The sequence below is a fragment of the Erithacus rubecula genome (assembly GCF_903797595.1).
Source record: "Erithacus rubecula genome assembly, chromosome: 13".
Taxonomy (NCBI): domain Eukaryota; kingdom Metazoa; phylum Chordata; class Aves; order Passeriformes; family Muscicapidae; genus Erithacus; species Erithacus rubecula.
The window spans coordinates 8885477-8905677 of record NC_136665.1 but is presented as its reverse complement, the minus strand read 5'-3'; the positions used below and the strand labels follow the sequence as shown (position 1 = coordinate 8905677).

General features: G+C 44.1%; 1 protein-coding gene across 3 annotated transcripts in view; it reads right to left on the bottom strand.

The window, feature by feature from the left end:
• FLNB (filamin B) overlaps positions 1–20201 on the bottom strand; it is a 70423-nt gene that overhangs the window by 23404 nt on the left and 26818 nt on the right. For all 3 annotated transcript variants that reach the window (XM_079316822.1, XM_079316821.1, XM_079316820.1), the window contains exons 5-25: positions 17841–17959; positions 17031–17108; positions 16236–16398; positions 14770–14967; positions 12940–13077; positions 11704–11830; positions 11046–11182; positions 10502–10695; positions 10082–10195; positions 9438–9581; positions 8980–9103; positions 8570–8730; positions 7944–8034; positions 7569–7738; positions 5430–5547; positions 4449–4711; positions 3237–3834; positions 2837–3010; positions 2299–2461; positions 1777–1937; positions 944–1111 (exon numbers count right to left, since the gene is read on the bottom strand). In XM_079316822.1, the coding sequence (XP_079172948.1) occupies positions 944–1111; positions 1777–1937; positions 2299–2461; positions 2837–3010; positions 3237–3834; positions 4449–4711; positions 5430–5547; positions 7569–7738; positions 7944–8034; positions 8570–8730; positions 8980–9103; positions 9438–9581; positions 10082–10195; positions 10502–10695; positions 11046–11182; positions 11704–11830; positions 12940–13077; positions 14770–14967; positions 16236–16398; positions 17031–17108; positions 17841–17959 (3603 nt within the window). The remainder of the gene's footprint in view (positions 1–943; positions 1112–1776; positions 1938–2298; positions 2462–2836; positions 3011–3236; positions 3835–4448; positions 4712–5429; positions 5548–7568; positions 7739–7943; positions 8035–8569; positions 8731–8979; positions 9104–9437; positions 9582–10081; positions 10196–10501; positions 10696–11045; positions 11183–11703; positions 11831–12939; positions 13078–14769; positions 14968–16235; positions 16399–17030; positions 17109–17840; positions 17960–20201) is intronic.

The following is a 20201-nucleotide window of genomic DNA, read 5'->3' as shown; positions in this document are numbered from 1 at the left end:
CAACAGATTATGTGACATATCAATTCAGATCAAGGCACAAAGCAGACTACAATTACAAGTTGGCTTTAAAACACAGAAAGGATTAGTAGTAAAACAAGCACAAAAGAAATGCATATAGTTGCCATGCATGGCCTAAAAGCAACACCGTTGGCTCCCACTCCCTCCTGCAGATGATTCTTGCTGTTGCCAACCGCATTTCCAAGAACCAAAACTGCCAGTAGTTAGTGAGAGTTCAAACCTGTCTCAGTGTCACCCTTTGGACCACCTTTAAAGAAATCCGAAATTGCTTTCAATGGGGAGCGCCATCCCTGGGAATCCGTCTCATCCGCTAGAATTAAACAAGTGTTACCTGCGGGGCACCTGCACAGCAAGACCTGGCACTCCTGTGGGGAGGCAGCTCTCACCTCCCAGCAAGGTGAGACTTGCAGCCAACAGGTACTCACTGCCAAGATGCTGTGCCACTGAGACACTGCTTTCTAGGTTAATGCAAACACCATTAATGCTATTGCTCGAGGACCCTGTTGCTCTCTGAGGACCACTGAGCCATTTCACCACGATTCAGAGACTCCTGCAATCCACTCACACAGGTTTCCCAAGCCACTGTTCACATGTTAGACTTTGGATTTACTTTTTGATGTCTAAAACTTAACATTAAATTGTTCACCGGTGATGGTTACTCACATCACTTCTCCCAGGCCTGAAGATCAGATGATTAGGCTAAAGCCATCAAAGACACTCTCCAAAGCAGCACTACTTAGGACATGGCTCTCCTTTTCACAGCATGACATGAGGGTCAGCTGCCAAGGGGCACATGACAGATGAACAGGACCAGAGGGAAATACTCATTCAAGTGGCATCTCCACCATTGCAAGCAGGGCCAGGACCATGTTACCTGCCCAAACGTAGATATGGACACAGCCAGATGGAATCCTTTGATTCTTACCTCTGGGTCCTGTCACCACCACTTCAAGAGGTGCTATTCCTGCCTTGCTGGCGTCTACAGTGAAGGATTGGGGGATTTTGGCTCGAACAGCTGTACCCAGACCTGGTCCTGCTATCTTCACCTTGCTGGGATCCACAACATCCTTCACAGGAACCTTGAAAGGACTGCCTGGAAGTTGACATAGTAAGTGTTAAACAAGGTTAATAGTTACAGAGAACAAAAGGTCTTTTTTCTCCCCTTTTCCTTAGGCCTTTTTATTACTACCCCCCTGCCACAGGCAGGAACGACAACCCCACAGCCTACACACTATCCCTCTGCTTCTGCAAAAGCCAGAATTGTATTGATGGTGCTTCTACGTTTTCACAGAATTGTTGACAATTCTGCTGTGACTCATTTGCATCTCACACCTCAGGAAAAAAGCCAAACATGAAAGAAACCAGAAGTGCAAATGAAGCATCATGGAGGCAACACATTTCCTTATATCTTACTAAGTTCAGTATGTCAACAAAGAGAATAGGAACAACAGGAAACATCCCCTCTTACTGCAGAACATCCACATATCAAAGGGCTATTTTCATGACCTGAAGTATTATACACCACTTGTGTATAATACCAGTTATTTGTCAAGGGTTAGTGCCTTCTCTCCTGTCCCACTCATCTGTACCCATGTGACCAGATGCCACTGTCTTTTCTGCCTGAATTCTGAGGAAAAGCAGAAAGCCAAAATCACATCAACATCCCACAGCACAAGGGAGATGCAGCCAACTGAGAACTCCTGAGTCCGTAGTTTGACTTCTTCCCTCTTCAGAAAGCCACTGAGAAGGAGCTCTTACCAGGAATATGCTCTCCCCCATATGTGATGTTAACATCGTAATCTCCTGGAACATAAGGAACATACTCGGCACTGCAGCTCCCATCTTTGTTATCTTTGCAGCTAATTTTAGATTCTGAAGGTCCTTCAACAGTTATCCCAAGGCCACCAATTCCTGCCCCTCTGCAAGACAGAAACATATATTGTTAGAATCACCTGCTTCTAAAGCAGCTTCGTAGCTTTCACATGCTCTGGCTTTTGGAAATGTGGTATCCTGACTTCCAATGTTCAGCCTTCAGCATGTGCTGGCAGGCAAAGATGTTCAGCACTACCTCACTCAAATTTTTCTAGAATTTTCTCCTCAGTAACTATTAATCCTAATGTCAAATGTTTGCAAGGCATGAGGTAGCACGCACAGCCATCAGCTGGACACAGCTTGGTCTATTTATAAATATTTGTACTGAGCTTAGCATCCTGCATTGCACACACTACTACGCTCCTCCTCCCCTCAGATATTCCATCAAGATCAAACAGGCTCGGTCACCTGGTGACAACTGAAAAGGCATTTGGCTGATTTGTGAAAGCTTCTATAAGTCCAGGTCCTTCTGCCTTCACACGTGATGGATGGCAGCCCTCTGCAACATTGACTCTGAAGGGACTGTTGGGCACAGGCACACCATCATACGTCACGCTGACTGTGTGCGGACCTGTTAAGAAGAGGGAAACATCTCCTGAATTCTCTAAATATGCTTATCATTTAACATAATTCTGCAAGATGCTACAGACTTAAATGTCAGTATATGGGTAAGTTTCCTCTTGCATTTCACAAGACTTCACTGGTGTTTTGTAACTGAAATTCCATCTACATTCTGTTCTTCTAAAGACAAGTTACCGTAAGTGTCAGTTCTTTGAGTTAAAATAGAGCTACTTCCTGCAAAATCAACTCCTCTACTGGCAGATCTCTTGCAAAGAAGCCAACAAGTTACTGGCAGACCTCAGGGGTTTGCCAAATGAAAGTGGCAGAAGAGCTGCTTGCTCTTGGTTTTCCCCTTTTAAATAAAAGAAAACAAGCCCCTGGTTACCCTTTTCAAACGGCGTGTACTCCACTGAATACGTTCCATCAGAGTTGTCTTGGATAAGACAGTCTGTGGGGGAGCCAGATGGGCTCATGATCTGTGTCCTGATGTGATCACCACCAGCCTTTGTTAAAGGTCGAGCATCCACAGTGAACTCAGTTGTAGCTTCTCGGAAGACATCTACAGGAAATGTTTTGAAGAGTCACTTCAAGAAGTGCATATATTCCAACAGCAAAACATTTGGTGAAGCAGCATGATAAACAACTTGTTTGGGATCATGAGTGTGTCCAAGGATCACCATGGAAACACGCAAGGCATTTGAAACTTTCAACATTCAGAATACTCAGAAAGGACTGCAAGTCCTACAAATTCTAGTAGCAGTTTTTCTAATAACAGTTAGTCTCACCTTTTCCTTCGACTCCTGGCCCAAACACTTTAACTCTGCTTGTGTCCACAGCTGGCTCCACTTTGACCCGGGCTGGGAATTTAGGCACTTGCTCTCCTCCATATCTCATCTTGATTGTGTACATGCCAGCTGAGAGTGGCACGTAGGTAACAACATAGGTCCCGTCTTTGTTATCATCAATCTGGACCTCAGCTTTGGAACCAGTATCTGACACCATGTCCACCCGCAGGTCCCCAGGACCCGCTTCCGTGCAGTCGACATTCAGCAGCCCTGGCTCGCCCACTTTACCACGCTCCAGACCTGGGCCTGTGGCAATGACTTTAGAGACATCAAATGGCATTTCTATATCTGCCTTGAAGGGTGAACCAGGAATGTGAACTTCTTCAAAGAGGATGTTCACAAAATATTCTCCAGGCTTTGTAGGCAGGTAGGAGACAGAGCAGGTTCCATCGCCGTTGTCTGAACATTCAATTTTAGCTTCACACGGGCCTTCTACTGTCAAACCCAAACCTCCAGTTCCTGCCCCTTTGGTATCTATTGTAAATTGGGCTGGTTTTCCAACAAGGCCCCCTCGAAGACCAGGACCATGAGCCTTTACCTAAAAGAGAATACACAGTTGAGCTAAATGGCTTTTTCTATGTTATTGCCAGCAGACTTCCTAGTTAGACATGCTTGTAAGTAGGACTTGATTAACGGGCTCTTAAAAATACACAGAAGGCACTGTCTACTCCACTCAGCTCATTTTTACTGTAAAGCTGGTACTTCTCCCCCAAAAACGTTTCTAGGCAAAGATATTTATAATCTCACCATAGCTTTTACGTAGTTTTTACATAGCCATGGGGAATAAAAGATAGAAATGTTAAAATATTTGATGGCTGTACCCACATTTTTCTAGAAATATATTTCCTTAGAAAAATAGCATCTTAATACATCAGAGATGCTTCTCAGATTTCTATTAAATTAGCAGCAATACTTTAAATTGCCACACCATGAAGGATGCTTGCCATATTTTTGATTAGTTCAGTGTTTTTTTCAAATACAGTGTTACACGAATTCTGCAAGTCATGGAGACTGCAGAAGAAATCACTGAGCACTCTGAGTAAGGATGTTCCAGGGTATGTTTAGGCCAAGACCAAGCCAAGTTTCATGCAATAGCCCACAATTCTTTTTTCAGGTATCAGCTGCTGTTACAGCCCAACAGTGTTCACTTACCTTGGAGGGGTCTGGAGGTAATGTGGCCTCCACAGTGTAGGGGCTCCCTGGGATTGGATTGCCATCATAACTCACATCCACCACATACAGTCCTTCTTCCCGTGGAATGTATTTTGCAGTGCTGCACTCCTTACCCAGAACTGGTTCCACCAGACATGGCACAGCTTTCCTCATAGGACTGGAAATATTAACCTCCAGTTTACCTTGCCCACCAGCTCCTTTGGTATCAATTACAAATTCCTGATCCTTCCCTACTTCCACTCCTGAAAAAGACAAAGCCCGTATTACATCACTTACTTAACATTACTTAACAATGATCCAAGGAATCTCCCATGCACATATGACTAAGGGATCAGTGCAGAGCCTTCCCCAGTCTGCATTCGTCTGCAGGTAAAAAACCCTCCCAAGTCAAACAAAAAGAAAAAAAGAAACCAACCAAAAACAAATGCTTTGGTTAATTGACACTACAAAGCTACAGGGGAAAACAAGACTGTAAGGTGTGGTCTGACAGTATCAGAGGCTCACTTCAGGAAAGCAACAATATTTCACAGACTCAAGTTCTTCCACTTTTGGAAACCAAAAGGACTGTATGAATGACACTGTGCATAGTAACAGTTTGATATGTTTGAACAGCTATTTAGACCTCAGGGAAACAGATTTCATCAGTGAGTGCTCAGCCTGGTGAAGCATCCAGCTCTGTTCACCACAAAGGAGTAAACCCCAAACACATGTTCTCTCTAAATTACTATGTAATCTTAGCAAAAAAGAAAAAAAAAAAAAAAGAAAACTAAATTGAAATTCAGTCCTCAAGAGGACCACCTAAATAAGTGTAGTCAAGTTATAAAGTTGGAGTTGATTGATCCCCAGCTCTAGCCAGTTAAAAAGGAGATTGTTTTTGCCTGCTCCTGTTCCAGCAGGATATGTTGGCTGTCATCCAGACTCCAGAGACCCTTCAGAGGCTTCCAGCCCACAGGTACTTACTGTTTTCGAGTCCATTGACTCTAACTTTGCTTAGGTCTAGAGGAGCAGCAACACCCACTGTGAAAGGGCTTTTAGGGATAGGATCACCACCGTAAGTTACCGAAACCTTCATTGGACCCTAGTGGGAGAATGTACATGTTAGCTCAGTTCCTCACTTCACACAGACACACCAACACCCAAGCAGTACATAACCACATCAATTAATCTATTTTATCTGGCCACAGCCAAATTTACTTGTTTATGGCCACTAAAGCTCTCACACCCCTGCAGCCCTTCAAAGTACTAAAAGGTTTTTATTCTATACAGGAAGAGCAAAAAAGACAGTTGTCTCCAAAATTTAATTAGACTATATTCAAGCTGCCTGGCAAAGCCTCCAGCTCAGGCTGGCTCCCACCCTCCTAGCACTCAGACCCAACAGCTGAATGAATGTCCCACTGCTCCAGACCAGGTATCCCCTTCCACCACAGGGAGAGGCCAAAGCTAAGACTGCAAAGAGGCCGTATTATTACAGCATCTGAAATACCAGGGGTTTAAGCTCTACAAGTCAGAAAGATTAATGCTCTTGTGTATTTTGGCTGGAATGCTGCACAGCCACAGCAAGCTCCAGCCCATGATGTGTGCTCCCTTTTTTCTCTCCTACCACAGTCTATATTTTAGCTATATTCACTGTTTGCTTCCTTTTCATTCTTGGCCGGTTCTGCTCCCAAGTGAAATAATCATGGATGTTTCATGCAAAAGTGAATAGCTTCCATGATTATTTTTAGTTGTTTTTAGAAAACACACACATGGGTAGCTGTAGCAACACCACAAGATAGATAAGGTCAAATAATAGCATTAAACCAAGGCTGCTCTGCAACTGACGCTGCCCCTCAGGAATTTAACTACCATCCTTCCCCTGCTCTGAAGGGTTCACAGTCTCATTCATAAGCTACTGCTTAGGAACCTGGGGAGGACAGACTCCAGGAAAGACTATGTATCCCAGCATGGAGAGACAACAGTTACTCTAACTACTGAGCAGTCTATTTCCATCTCTTTTTAACCACTGCTATCTGCAGGTATCTCCTGTAAGCCTACACCTCTTTAATGTCCCATGGTAGTTCTCCAGATGGAAGACCCAAGTGGAAAACCTGGTTTGGCCATCCTGGCTTCGTTCACCAGTGATTTTCAGGTGAAACACTGTAATCTGGTACTGCTCATGAATGCCTGTAGTACAGAGGAGCACTCCCTTCTGCATACCAACCCTGACTAAACAAGCCAAAGCCTCTCCAAGCAGGCATGCCAGCCACATCCTGAGCTCATGCAACAGCTTTATCAAAAAACAAACTCTACATTGCTTCCAAGAATTCTGAACCAGCATTATCAGCTAAATAGTACTGCAATCTTCCTTATCAGTTTCACTTTTACATAGGTCCATTCAAGGAAGCTGGGGCAGATGACCTAGTTGTGCATTTGGTTGTTCAGGAGAACAAGAGCAGCAAAACACTTTCATCTCAGCACAAGAGCATTTAGGTCCTCAGAAATAAGACACCTGTGCATTCTGGTGTTTAGTGGCCCTTTACAAATGTACAAGTACAGCATAAGGAAAAATTCTTCTAGTTATTAGGAGCTCCACTTTCAGCTCTTTAACAGTGTTGCTAGAGAGGCACCAACTTCATCACTTGCCTACCAGGAACTTGTGCAGCATCACCCAAACTCTTCTTTTTGTCCCTGCTCTAGTTTGCACTCCAGCCCCTTTGACACCAACAGCTTGCTAACAGGCAGCACACCACAACCTCAGCTCTGCAGGACTGCAGCAGCTGGAGCAGCAGTCAGCTCCACTGTGGAGACTGGGAAAGTTTGCTACCTTTCTTCTTCAACTGATAAGGTATGGAAGGATGATGTGAGCTGTGTGCTACTGCGTCAGTATCTCTCCTTGCCATAGAAAAGAAACCAGAGGCAAGCTATCAATAACTACACCAGAAAAATTACATTACTGCTTTCCAGCTCCCATTGTGCTGCAGGTGTTAGAGATCCTAGGGAACAGGACACCCTGGCAAGTTTTTTCTGCTTTTTACTCTGTGAACAGGTACTAGGGAGGGAGGTCATTACACTACAGCAACATGAGTTGTTCACTCTTGTACCAACAGGAGTTGGACCTACCTGCTGTATGGGTGTGTACTTAATAGTGTGGGAATAGTCATAGTTGTCAATGATATCCAGATCCATCACTGCCTCTCCTGGCACTGAGCTGCTGAACTGCACATCCAGTGGTGCTTTTCCAGCTCCCTTGGTGAACACAGTGAAGTGAGTTGGTTTACCGTTTTCCACACCTGAAGAAAAATGTCAATTATAATTTACACACAGCTCGGAAGCATTCAGTACCAATAAAGCCCAGTCAAGCAAAATGCCAAGGGAAATGCATTGCTTGCAACTGCCTGACACCCCATCCTGCTGCTGCATCCCAGCAATGCTCAGTCAGGCTGTGACCATCCTCATGATCCAGTACTGGTCCCACTACATGAACCCAGCTCTCACCAGTTTTGTTCAGGCCAGGTCCTTCAGCTCTCACTTTGCTGGCATCATGTGAGGGGTCCACTTTAACTCTGAATGGGCTGGCAGGAATTTCCTGCAACAGAAACACAACCCCAAAAAATAACCAGGTTACTCTCCACTAGCCAAAATTAAACAGATAATAATTTTAAGATAATTCTGCTCCAATTCCAGCATCTTGAGTAAAATTTCACCTCACTTAAGCATTGCCTTACTGAGTAGCATAATTTAAAATACAGGGCAAAGTTAACATCTGAAAGATTGTCTCTCTCTTTTATCTTTAAGGAAAACCTTTTTCCCTATTTTCCTTGAAAAGTCACTTAGGTTTTTTAACTTTAGAAGGCAGCCTTGCCCCACCAGAGACCACACTCATAATGCCAGCCCAACACATACTGAAACTTCAGTGTCCCCAGCCAACTTGTCTCGCTTGCATATATGCAAATATTACAAAAGAAGCTTCTGCTTTTCACACTATTACAGAAACAGTGACCAAACCAAGTGCATGTGAGCTGAGGTGAAAAGAGCCAGCTGTGAACTGGCAAATGCATGGTGATCAAAGAGCAGATAAACAGATTCTTGAAACATCAGGATACAAAACAAAGATTACAAACCTCTCCTGCAAAAAGCACTTTAATGGTGTAGCGCCCGGCAGCAGGTGGGGAGTATTTCACTGTGAATGTATCATTAGCATTGTGGATGATGTCAAAATCTATGTCCTCTTCCTCACTGCTGACCACACGAGCATCACACTTAATTCCAACACTGACATCACCTAGGAAAAGCAAGTGGAGGTTTTGCAACTGGACAGCAAACACATTGCCAGCCAAACAGTCAGACTATTCCCATTTCTAGCTGAGTCACCATGTTAACTAATGTAACAGATCAGATCACAATTCACTGCAAGGTTTTGCTTCCCAAGGTTTTCCCACTAAATAAGGAAAGCCAGCATGCAACAGTACTTTATCCCCTCCTTGCATGACCTGTGATTCTGATACCACAGAACAGCCCAGACTGCTTTTACCTTCTCCTGCATCTGTGCAGTCCACAGTGAAGTGGGTTGGCTCACTTGCTTTCAGGCCAGTTCTCTCCACGCCAGGTCCAAACACTTTGACTTTCTGAGGATGACTCCCTTGACCTATAAGGACCTACACAAATTCAAAAGGGTCAGAATCACATGTCTGTCACACTTGAGATTACAGCCAAGTGAGAGTATTTCTTGGAGAGGAGCTACAGGATAACAGACACAAATGAATGGCCCCAAATCTTCCAGGCTGCAGCTGGGCTGATAGGAGACCACCACATGAGCTTGTAAAAACAAAGATTTATACAAGTGGCTAGATTTCTGAAAAAAAGAAGCAGAAGGGCACACCTCCTTTAAGTTCATAGAAGGGTTTTATCATCCTAGTTGTACAAACAAGTAGTTGTGATCACCAATGTCCTATTTGGCTAGAACTAAGGACTATTCATCTCTGTACTTACCCTAAATGGGCTATTGGGCACATTGGCTCCTCCCCAGACAATAGAAATTGTATGTTTAATTGGTTTCACTGGCACATAGGAGCAGGCAAACACACCATCAGGCTTGCTCTTCATCTGGATCTCAATAGGATTTCCTTCTCCATCCTAAAAAGCAGTAATACAAGCAGAAGGTTCAGGTACTTAAAAATGTTTGCACAGTTTGAACAGCCCAAGGCTGTTCCAAAATATGTTGGTTTTTTTTTCCAGAACTGCAGCTCAGAAGTACTAAGAAACATGTAATTTACACTCTTGTAAGTCCTCCTCATCTAACATTTGCTCATTCATACACCATCCTACAACACAGAAAATTCACAGGCTCAGGGACACTTCAGTGCTTCCAAATGACAACTCAAGGAAATTACACCTTGCTTTGCTGAGGAGACTCCAAGTAAGGAAGCAAAGCTATGTACTTCATACACTTCAGAGCAGTCACTTTGTCTTCAGTTGTTGCCTGACTACATTACATAGATCAAAGCACAGAGCTTTGACTGAATTACACATGCCTAGAATTAAGTGGTGTGTGAGTAGAAATACTTAAGGCATTTTTCTAAACAGTATTAAAGCCCTTTTGCTGCAGTTTCACACAGCTGCCTTTGGGTTTTTACCTGTGCATACATCTTCAGAGGTGCTTTCCCAGCATCCTTGGTTTCAACTGTGAATTCAGCAGGATTGTTCACTATACAGCCAGTTCTCTCCAAGCCCGGGCCATAAGCCTTCACCTAAAAGAGCAGCTCAAGAGTATTAGTTTGCAGTTCAGAAAGAGAAACAAAACTAAAGTGATTTATGTATGAAGACCTGCCCCCTCCACAAACCCCATGAAGCATGCAATACTACTTCAGCAAGTTTTCATTACATTAAATCAAAACCACAACAGTGTTATTAGAAAAAGCTGGGGAATATCTGGCTGGGTAGTGTCTTGGCAAATTCAGAGCTTTAAGCAGAGTCTGCTACCAGAATCTTTTATAAACATCTCCACTGCAGTTCCATCAGAGGTGCTCTGCCATGAGTGAGCTCCTATGCCTCACCTTATCCGCGTCAAAGTCTCCTGAAGCTGGTCGAATGAAGGCCATGTAAGGGCTGTCTTTTATGTCCTCATCATCACACATGATGTGCACAGCATATTCACCTGGCTCTTTGGGCCAGTACTTCACATCACACGAGCCATCGTTCTTGTCATCACACTCAATTTTAGCCTGAGAAGGGCCTTCTATTGCAAAGCCTGAAAAAGGAACAGGAAGGTTCCTCATGTTAGGTTTGTGGTAATTTAACACCACTTCCACAAAAAGCTTTTTGTTAGCCCTAACCATACCTGATCTCTCAGTCACCCTTCTTCAGCAGCACAGGAGATAATCCATCACTCCCTTCTGGATCTCATCCCACAAAACCACAGATTAACACTCTCCATCATATACACTCCTGTCTCTAGGACTTGCCTTTGATACTCTGATAGATGTTTGTGTTTAGACCACAACATCTTACTGACTGTTGGGAAACCTATTGTTTCTCATGAGTTCACTGCTAGCATTGCAAGATACAAATATTTCAGAGAAACTAAGTCAAGTAACATACCAAGAGAGCCAACTTCTGTGCCAATGGACTCGACCACAAAGTCAGCTGACTTGCCCACAACTCCCTCGTGCAGTCCTGGCCCCCAGGCTCGCACTTTCTGAGGACCTGCTTCATGACCCACCTGAACTTCAAAGGGGCTACCAGAGAAAAATGAAGCATGGTATTAGAAATGGGGACAAATATAGCATCTGTGTTTTCCCCCAGGCATTTTAATGAAGCTTTACATTGGATTTTCCAAATTAATAGATGCTACCATGTGGTGGCACAGTGCCCAGCAGTGTCTTTCTAGCAGAGAGGTCATCCAACCCATCACCATCCTCCACCACAAATCCTGAGTGTCAAATACTTGCTCTGCTTGCTATAGTTGTGGACACTAAAATAATGGTTCCCTTCAAAATCTTACAGCAAAATCCAAACTGTCCACCACATTTTATTCAGTTTTTTACTCATGATTTTGTGTTAGAAAGACTGATGCAAATCACCCTTCAGAGCTTTGTCAAGTTGCTGCAGCCTGAAAACAGGCTGCTAAAAATAAAATGTTACAACAATTTCCCACTAACTTGTCTCCCCAGCTCTTCTTAAAAGCATTACTTTAAAGCCCACCAACTACACAACCCACTGAAGGATAGAAATGCCCAAAAAGCTCTTTTTCACTCACCTTTTTGGGATGTTTTGTCCACCCCATGTAATTGTGACAATGTACTTCCCTGGTGTGGCTGGATAATATTCAAATGCATATATACCATCCATAAAGCCTTTTTGTTTCACCAACTCCTCCAAGCCCTCTGTTGAAAGATCAGTTCAGCATTGAACTTAACATTTTCCATCCTGCTTTCAATTACTCAGACAAGTTCATGTTTTCTAGTATTTATTTTAGCTTGCAAGAATAAATTTCTTTCACCAGAAAAAAAAGGTCAGGTTATAAGGGAAGTTAGTTCTAGCTGCCCTCTAGGACAAAGACAGCAAACACTTCCAGAAGAAATACAGCAGAAAGTATTTTAAGTTACCAGACTTAATAAGTTCCCTTGTGTTTTATTTTCTTAGTCTGCAGTATGATGTGTGTCATATGTTAAAACAAAAAAGCTTAACATTTGTCAGACTTTGTAACCACAAGTATGCAGGGAATGCCTACTTTTCATTTTCTTCAAGATGAAGAATTTAGAGAGAAAAGCTTAATACGCTAAAATTTACATTGATACGTCTGTTGCTTTTCCCCCCCCCCAGCCTCACAAAGCCACACAGTCAGAGCTCTGTGTGCGTGTGGAGGAGGTGAAGGCAATACAATGCACCTTTGAATGCTGCCCCAGGTGGGGGAGGTGGAGAGCTCAAAGTACCACACAGGGACTGCTGCTGGCAGTGCTCCCATCCTCCCAGCCCGCCAGCAGAGGGTCACATCCAGAGCTCAGGACCAAGGGATCTGGGCATGCATCCTCACAGATGGTCTCTATCAGCTCCTTTCCTCCTCTGCTTGTGTGCCCAAGCAGCTACTGCTACCAGGAATACTGCTCTGAGCCGTTCCCAGCTTTATGAGAGCAGGATTTCCACCCTGCCAGAGATCCTGGTGAGTGACTTGCTTCCACAGATTGGATGAAGATGGAGTGAGTACCCATAAAGCTTGGAGGACACAGCAGGCAGATGCATGGATTACCTCAGTTTTGCTAACTGATGCATTCAAATGGAAAGAACTAAAACCAGATATAATCTTACTCAGCCCTACAGATCAAAACCTCCCCAATGGACACAAAGCACCAATAAACCCTTCTGAAATCTCGCTTTTTATACAGATCCCATCAGTTCCATCAGGACACCACCTCCTTCCTGCCCTTCCTCTTCCCAGGCTCTGCTGCTCCCCCTTCCCCAAAACGCTCAGAGCACAGATTCCCGCAGTACTCACTCGGCCCCTTTATGGTCACGCCGAGATCTCCGCTCCCTGCTGCTCTGGTGTCGACCTTGAAGTCGGCCGTCTCCCTGATGCGGACGCCCTTGGGCTGCAGGCCTCGACCGGTGGCACGGCACGCGTTGGGGTTGCAGGCTGCAAAGCAACTTCAGGCATTACCACTGTCTCTGATCAAAACATACAGGTAGCCTAGCCAGCCTGGGACAACCTTTGGTTTAATGTTGACTCAGGGCAACCACAGCTTAGCTTTCAGCACAAGGTTATAGCGTTAAGGCAGACAGACATGAGTCTGCCCAGCTGCTGTCTGTGCCCCCTGGCTTTTAGGCAGCTGGGCAGTCAGTGCAGACAGGCAACACCGACCCCCTCCAACACCATTTTTTAGAATGACTGCAAACACTGAAGCCCTGCTGCTCTCCAATTCAATGCCAGTTATCAATACAAGACTTCCACACAGCTATCACGTAGAGATATTTACCACAGACACAACCTTCCTGATGTCTTTTGCGTTGAGGCCCACTGCAATGTGGGGTGAAGGGTCCCTTTTGCAGATAAGCCCCAGTGAACAGTATTATTCTGCTGGTCTTTCAGAAGCACATGACTGGGATAACTGCTATTAGCAAAGTTGAGTTTTGCCTGTACTTTGTTAAAAGATGTCACATCAAACCCCCCCTGCTTGTCACAGTTCACACTTTCACAGAAGCAAAGTCACCAAGCCTCTGCAGATTGAAGCAGGGTGGGCCAGGAGGGTTACACATGGCTTAGGCTTATCTTGGCCTCTTTACTCCAAGCACTTCTCTGGGCCTGCAGAGTGGCTACAGAAATTACAAGCACTTAGGAATAGTTTTCATTACACAATCCCAGCTTCATGAGGTTTTTAACGCCAGAGACCTGAGGGGTTTGAAGAGACTTACAAACAACCACAGCTCCCCAGCACTGTAAACCCAACACGCACTTTCCCCAAGCATGCCGTGCTTACAGCAGGAGCACAAGTCTGCCAAGCAGCTTGCTAGGTTTTCACTCATTACACAACAGCTTACAGGTTTTCCCCTCATCCTGCAGCAGCCAACATCACCCCGTGTCCTACACCGGACGGTGTGAGTGGGGACTGGGTGCCATCTGCCAGCTCTGAAAGCTCAGTGGGAACACACAGGAGCGTGGCTGACGTGGAGTGGGAACAGCTTGCAGAGCACTTACACAGCTGCGTCAGGCAGCTTGTGGTTGAGCCAGTTTCACTGACTGGGTCACACAAAGCTTCAGTTCACTTGCAACTTTCCTCCCCAGCCCCAACAAAACCAAAAATCCTTTTGGCTGGAACAAGCTGCAGGCTAGAAGCTTACAAAAAGCAAACATGACGGAGCATCCTGCACACCTCTTACCAACTATGAAGCCATTAGCAGTGAAGTCCAAAATTCCACAAATGGAGGGTAGCTCAGGAGAGATGAGCAGAGATCTAAAAGCATAGGAGCACGTAAGGATGGAACAGAAAGCAAATTAGGTGTCCGTTAAGGAAGAAAACAGTAAATATAGTCATTTGAGGAACAAGGGTGGAAAACAGCAAGACACTGCATAGCTGCATAAATTACTCAAAAAAACTCAAAGGCCAGCTTAACATTTGTAAGTCTAGGCAGAAAGGAAACTAGCAACAAAAGCCATATTACTGTTAGAGAGCACTGGTTTACCCTGAGAGTACTCAGGTGACCCACTGAAACAGGACCAAGATGTTGAAAGGTAGAGAGAATATAAAAGGCATGTTCCAAGCATATTATGTGATCACATCCAAGGAGAAAAGTAGCCATCTACATTTATATGCATTTTTAAAAAACATACCCTCTCCAACAAGAACAGTGCAAGGAGTTTTGGGAATTGCCTCCCCAGCAAAAGTCACTTTGACAATGTGAGGACCAGCTTGAACAGGTTTATAGGTGCAGCGGTAGACTTGGTTGCCCTTGTCTTCCACTACAACTTCAGCAAGGCTTCTCCCCTGAGGATCCTCCACTTCCACAATCACATCACCCACACCAGCACCTGCAAAGGAAACAAGCCCAGCTGAGCCTTGTCTTCCCCACCAGCAACAGGCAACCTGTTTCAGACTTCCACCAGCTGTCTGGGCTCAGCCAGCCATCCTCTGCTGCCAATTCTAGGCACAGCCTCTGTGTTCAGCTTTTGCTGACAGCAATCAAAGATTTGAGCAAGACAGCATGACGGCATTCCATGAAGTCAAACTGACAGGGCTCTGCTGCTCCAGCCACAGGGTTTCATAACATAGTACTGAATATAATACAGCCTGGTCACCCTATGGATATGCCCCTGTAGCACCTTTATCATAGATCAGCCCACAGCTTTACCAGTCAGTTCAAAATCTGAAGCTTTGAAGTGGTTTAGATTAAGAGATTGGACAAATGAATGCTGGTCTGACAAGGATCCTATCTGCTGGACTATATGTATTCACTTTTGTTCAGACACCTGCTCCTCTCACATCTTATCCAACTCATCATACAACAAAATCAGTTTTCTATACACTTTCAGAGGCCAGACATGTCTTTACATGATTCAGCTCACTCCCTCTCCCAATTAGAGGCTGAACATAATACTTCCCTCACTACAACCACATTTAATTTTATTCCTAAACTCCCTCAGGCAGAAGGTAATTTCAAATATGCTACTCAGCATATTTTGGTGTTTAAATGCTACAAGTAACTGCCTTAAGTAGTTTCACATTGTTCTAAATGAATTAACATTTGTAGCATCTTATTGACTCATTCCTCTAGGCTACAGCATTGGCCTAATAGCAGGTAACAAATAATGTGATGGAGATGCCCTAATGAAGATAGTAGCCCTCTAATAATTACCATAGAGGTTGAAACCAGTTCATCATTGAAGTATGAACTCAAAGTAGCACTGCAACAGGTTCTTTCTGTAGAGCTAAATATAGAACACACTACACATTTACAGTTTGCTCACAGTTTATCCTTCACATTTATGTTCAACGTGTGACATTCCTGTTTAAAATGAGTTGGGGAAAGAAACCAGCCAGGAACTTGACTGCTGCCATCCAGCAAATTCATGGCAAATTTCTGGGTCAGGCTTAGCACCCTCTTGCCCCAGCTCAGCTCTGCACTTCAAATATTTCATACACAACTGAAGCCTTCTGAGCAGCCTGGTTGTTATTTCACCTCTGAGCTTGATGGGGCTACAAATCCTCACCCACTTCTCAGCTTTTTTATTTCTCCAAGGCCTTGAGTTCTCACATTTGAGGAAACTGCAGGACTTCCATCATCACTCATCCTGCTTACCTGCTGTGTAGAGGTCAAAGTAGGTAGGTTTATTGGCAATGTTTCCTGCTGCCTCCAATCCTGGTCCCTTTGCTGTAACTTTGCTTGCATCTCCCTGGGCTTTGTCAACATTCACTTCAAATGGGCTCTTCGAGATGTGCTGCCCAGCAAACAGGACTGAAACCTAGAGACAGACAGCATCAGCTTGGACTCACCAGGCAGAAGCAGAGCTCAGATCACTACCATAAAGCCAAGTGCAGGGTCAAGCACCTGAATTCCTAACACAAAGATCTCCCTCAGAGGTGAGGGACCATCCACCCCACAGCCCTCATTGCATTCATGCTAACTGCTGGCCACCTTCTTAAAGTTCTGTTGATTACAGAGTCAGGCACACCAGCAGGGAAGCTTGAATCAGAATGTAAAAATACAAGGGGGATCTCCATCCAGCAATAAAGTGGCAGCAGATGTTGCATTTTATCTTTTCAGGATAAAAGATAACCTCAAGAGATACCTTATAGAAACAACCTGTCCTTTTCACCTGCATCTCTGTGACAACCCACAAAACTGGCTTTATGAGTTGTACAAAGCAGCCCAAATGTAGTACTTGATACCCAAACACAAATGCACTTTCTCCCTTTCTTTCCCCCTTGAGAAGGGAGCAGCCCAAAGGCCAGATGGAGGACTAAGGCCACATCAATTTAACTCTTCTTCAGGATGCCTGGCATGGCTCTTACCCATCGGTGAACAGGGAGCCCTCAGGGGCTCACATTCACAACCAGCAGAGCAGCATGTCCAGCAAGAGAACACAAAACTCACCTTGTGAGGTCCAGTAACCCTTGGAACATACTGTACTGAGTAGGTCTTGTTTTTGTCACTGGATGGCGTTATCTTTGCCTAGGAGAGAAAAACACATTCATCATCAAGCTGTGCCCACACACACCAGATGAACTCTTTACTGATACTGCAAGCTATTTCCAGAGTCAGCAATGTTAGACACTTGCTGCTGTGAGAGCAGGGATCCTTGCTATCCCCCTCTTCTCATGTGGAAAAAATCCCATTGGTTTTGTCTTTACAAGAGAGGAAGAAAGCCACCTTCTCCCCACCCCAGCCCTTTCCTTTGCTGTTAACTGCTCTATTGAGGCAGGCCAAAATTGAGGAGACAGTAAGTCCAATGTACAGCTGTATTTTTCTGGAATGCTGTAACATGATCAAGTGGAACACTTGGATGAGAAGTTTCTATAAACATTAAAACCAGCATTTTAACTCAAAATGATTCATGGTTTCTAAATAGTTGATTTAGCCATTCTTGTAGAATGAGTAAATGCAGACAGTGATTTAGTGATGTATGTTATCTAAAAGCAGGTCAGAGAGTACTTGGCCAGTTAAGCTAAAGTTCTTCAACTGCTGGACACTGAAACTGTGTTGCTTAGTTGCAGGTAGTAACTTTTTTCCAAGGCAATTATGAAGAAAAGCTTGAGGCTTCTTGCACTTTAGATAAATGGTATTTGACACTTTCTTTTTAGATTACTTATTTGTTAAGAATTCACTTGCAAAAGATGAAGGTTACCACAAAAACTACAGCATTCAGACCAGTCTGATTTTTCCATACAAGACACTTAAACACACCTCCTCTCTGTTTCCTTCTGGATCTTCTATGAAGACCATCAGGTCACCCTGCCCAGCACTGATGGTGTCCACTGTGAAGATGGCAGGTTGCTTCACCATGTTCCCATGAGGCTCAATCCCTGTGAGACAGATACAGAACAGCACATTAGCTGCAGCCACAAAACCTGGAGGACAGTTTGGAGGCTATCCAAAAGCTGTCCAACCCATTCTCCCTTGCAAGCCACCAGAATCATTTTCCCCTGACTCCTGCATGTCATGTCTTTACTCTCTGCCCAGAGCATGATGCTCACAATAAGGCCTTCTCTTACAATTTAAAAATACATGCATTTTTTAAATTGGTTGAATCATCAGCACTCAACTCATCTTACAGTCTCTGACCAAGTCAGGAATCCAGCTGCTATCTGGATTCAGGTGAAAACAAGTTTACCCTGAAAGGCACTGAGGGTCATCCCTGCTGCTGGCAAGTGCAGGGCTGGTGCTGACAGCAAGTGGGATATGTGCATTAGCTGCTCTTTAGGAGCTACTCCACACAGCTCCACAGTGTGTGGCACCACAGGATGGTATGACTAGAGAGGCAGGAGAGAAATTTTGGGAAGCCTTTGGGTGAAGGCAGTATTCTAGAGCCAAGGGTAAAAGACTTACTTCAAGCAAGATAATTTTTATCTGCACTGCCTCATCTTACTCCATTTTCAAAACCCAGCAATACAGATACTGCTCAGATTTACTGTTCTTTGAAATCTGCTCAGACTACCTGGCCAGAGTGTACACTGTATAAATGGCATGCAGGAACCTCTTAAAACCATAAAAATCTTGCTATTCAGTGTGGTTTCCACTTAACTTTTAATCAGTTTCCTTATTTTGCAGCACAGGGCCTGCTACAGCATGCATTTACCAGCAGGGTTTCATCATCTCCCTGTACATAGTCCCAGGTCATGACATCTGTCATGGTGGTGTCAGACTGAGTGGGTGGAAGAACTTCCCAAAGTTGCTGATTCCAGACTAGCCCAAACATATACCCTTCCGTCCCAGGCAATTACTCCTTGGCTGATTCATAAAACCGTGGGCACTACTGCTCCGTGGCACAATTAGTGGAAAGTGCAACGTCTGATAGATTATAAAGGAAGTGGTTGTGAACAACAGAATTCCTGAACTTGTTTATCTTCAGAAAACAGTAACTTGAGAGTAATGCAAGGAAGATCATGTTTTTGCTAGGAAATCTGAGCATTCTGATAAGGTGTTAACAATTGACATATTCATTCTTTCAAACTAAGCCCTAGATTATCATCTAGCTGAAACTGCTATGAATTTGCTCTGTGCCTCTCCAATCCATCCCACAAGCTTTAGGATATGGTATTCAAGTTAAGTATCCTGCCCTCTGCAAGCACAAGGAGAAGGACTGACTATCCTCTTCTGAAGACAATTTCAGCCAGGACACCATTAGTTACAACATCTTCTTAGCCTACACTTCATCTTCTAGATTTTACTATCTGATCAGTGGTCTGCTTCGGATGATTGAATGAGTACTCCTAATGCACAAGTCTGTACATCCCCCCTCAGGTTCATTTTGTACCAGCTGTACACATGGCTGTCTTCAGCACAAACCCCCATGATGCTCAGGGTGGTGTGCTACAGCTAAGACTCTTATTGAGAGGTTATGAAGAGCTTACATGAAAAAGAGAATAAAAAGAGCTAAGACTGACCCACTTTGCACTTGAGAGTCATCGTTTTCTGGAAGCACAAAAACCTGTTTCTCACCTGACCAAAAGACCCTGCTCAGTCAAGGACTGAGCCCCTTGCTGCTGGAGTCACCTTCAAGTTCTGACATATCTTAGCAGTTAGAATTACCAGTTAGTGTATTTAGTGACTTTGTTTTGGCAATTAACTTCAGGAAAACATCAATCTTTCAAGAAGAGCCACTCACTCTAAAGTAATTTCCATTACAATGGCTCCAGAGCAGAACACACATGAAAGCAGACAACAAAGTAATTCCAGTTTTTGAATGAAAACATGACTAAAGCCAGACTTAACAGATTGAGTCAGGCTGATCAGTCATTTACACATTTGGGACCTGAAAAATGTGTCTGTGTATTGTGGTTTGCTGTGGAAGGCACCAACAAAGGACATAAACCCCAAATTGGGTAGGTGATAAACCCACTCTGATTATAGCAACTGCTCCTAAGTGCATAAATAAAGCCCATGCCCCTTTGTTCCACTAGCTAAGTTTTAATGAAAAATCAAGTTGAAGAAACCCCAAGCAAGTAAGAAAACCAGAAAAAAAAGGAAAGTTTTGTTTCTTTCCATTTTACTCTTGCACACCCTATTCTGAAAGGCACTTATTCTAAAAATCTCAAAGGACCAACA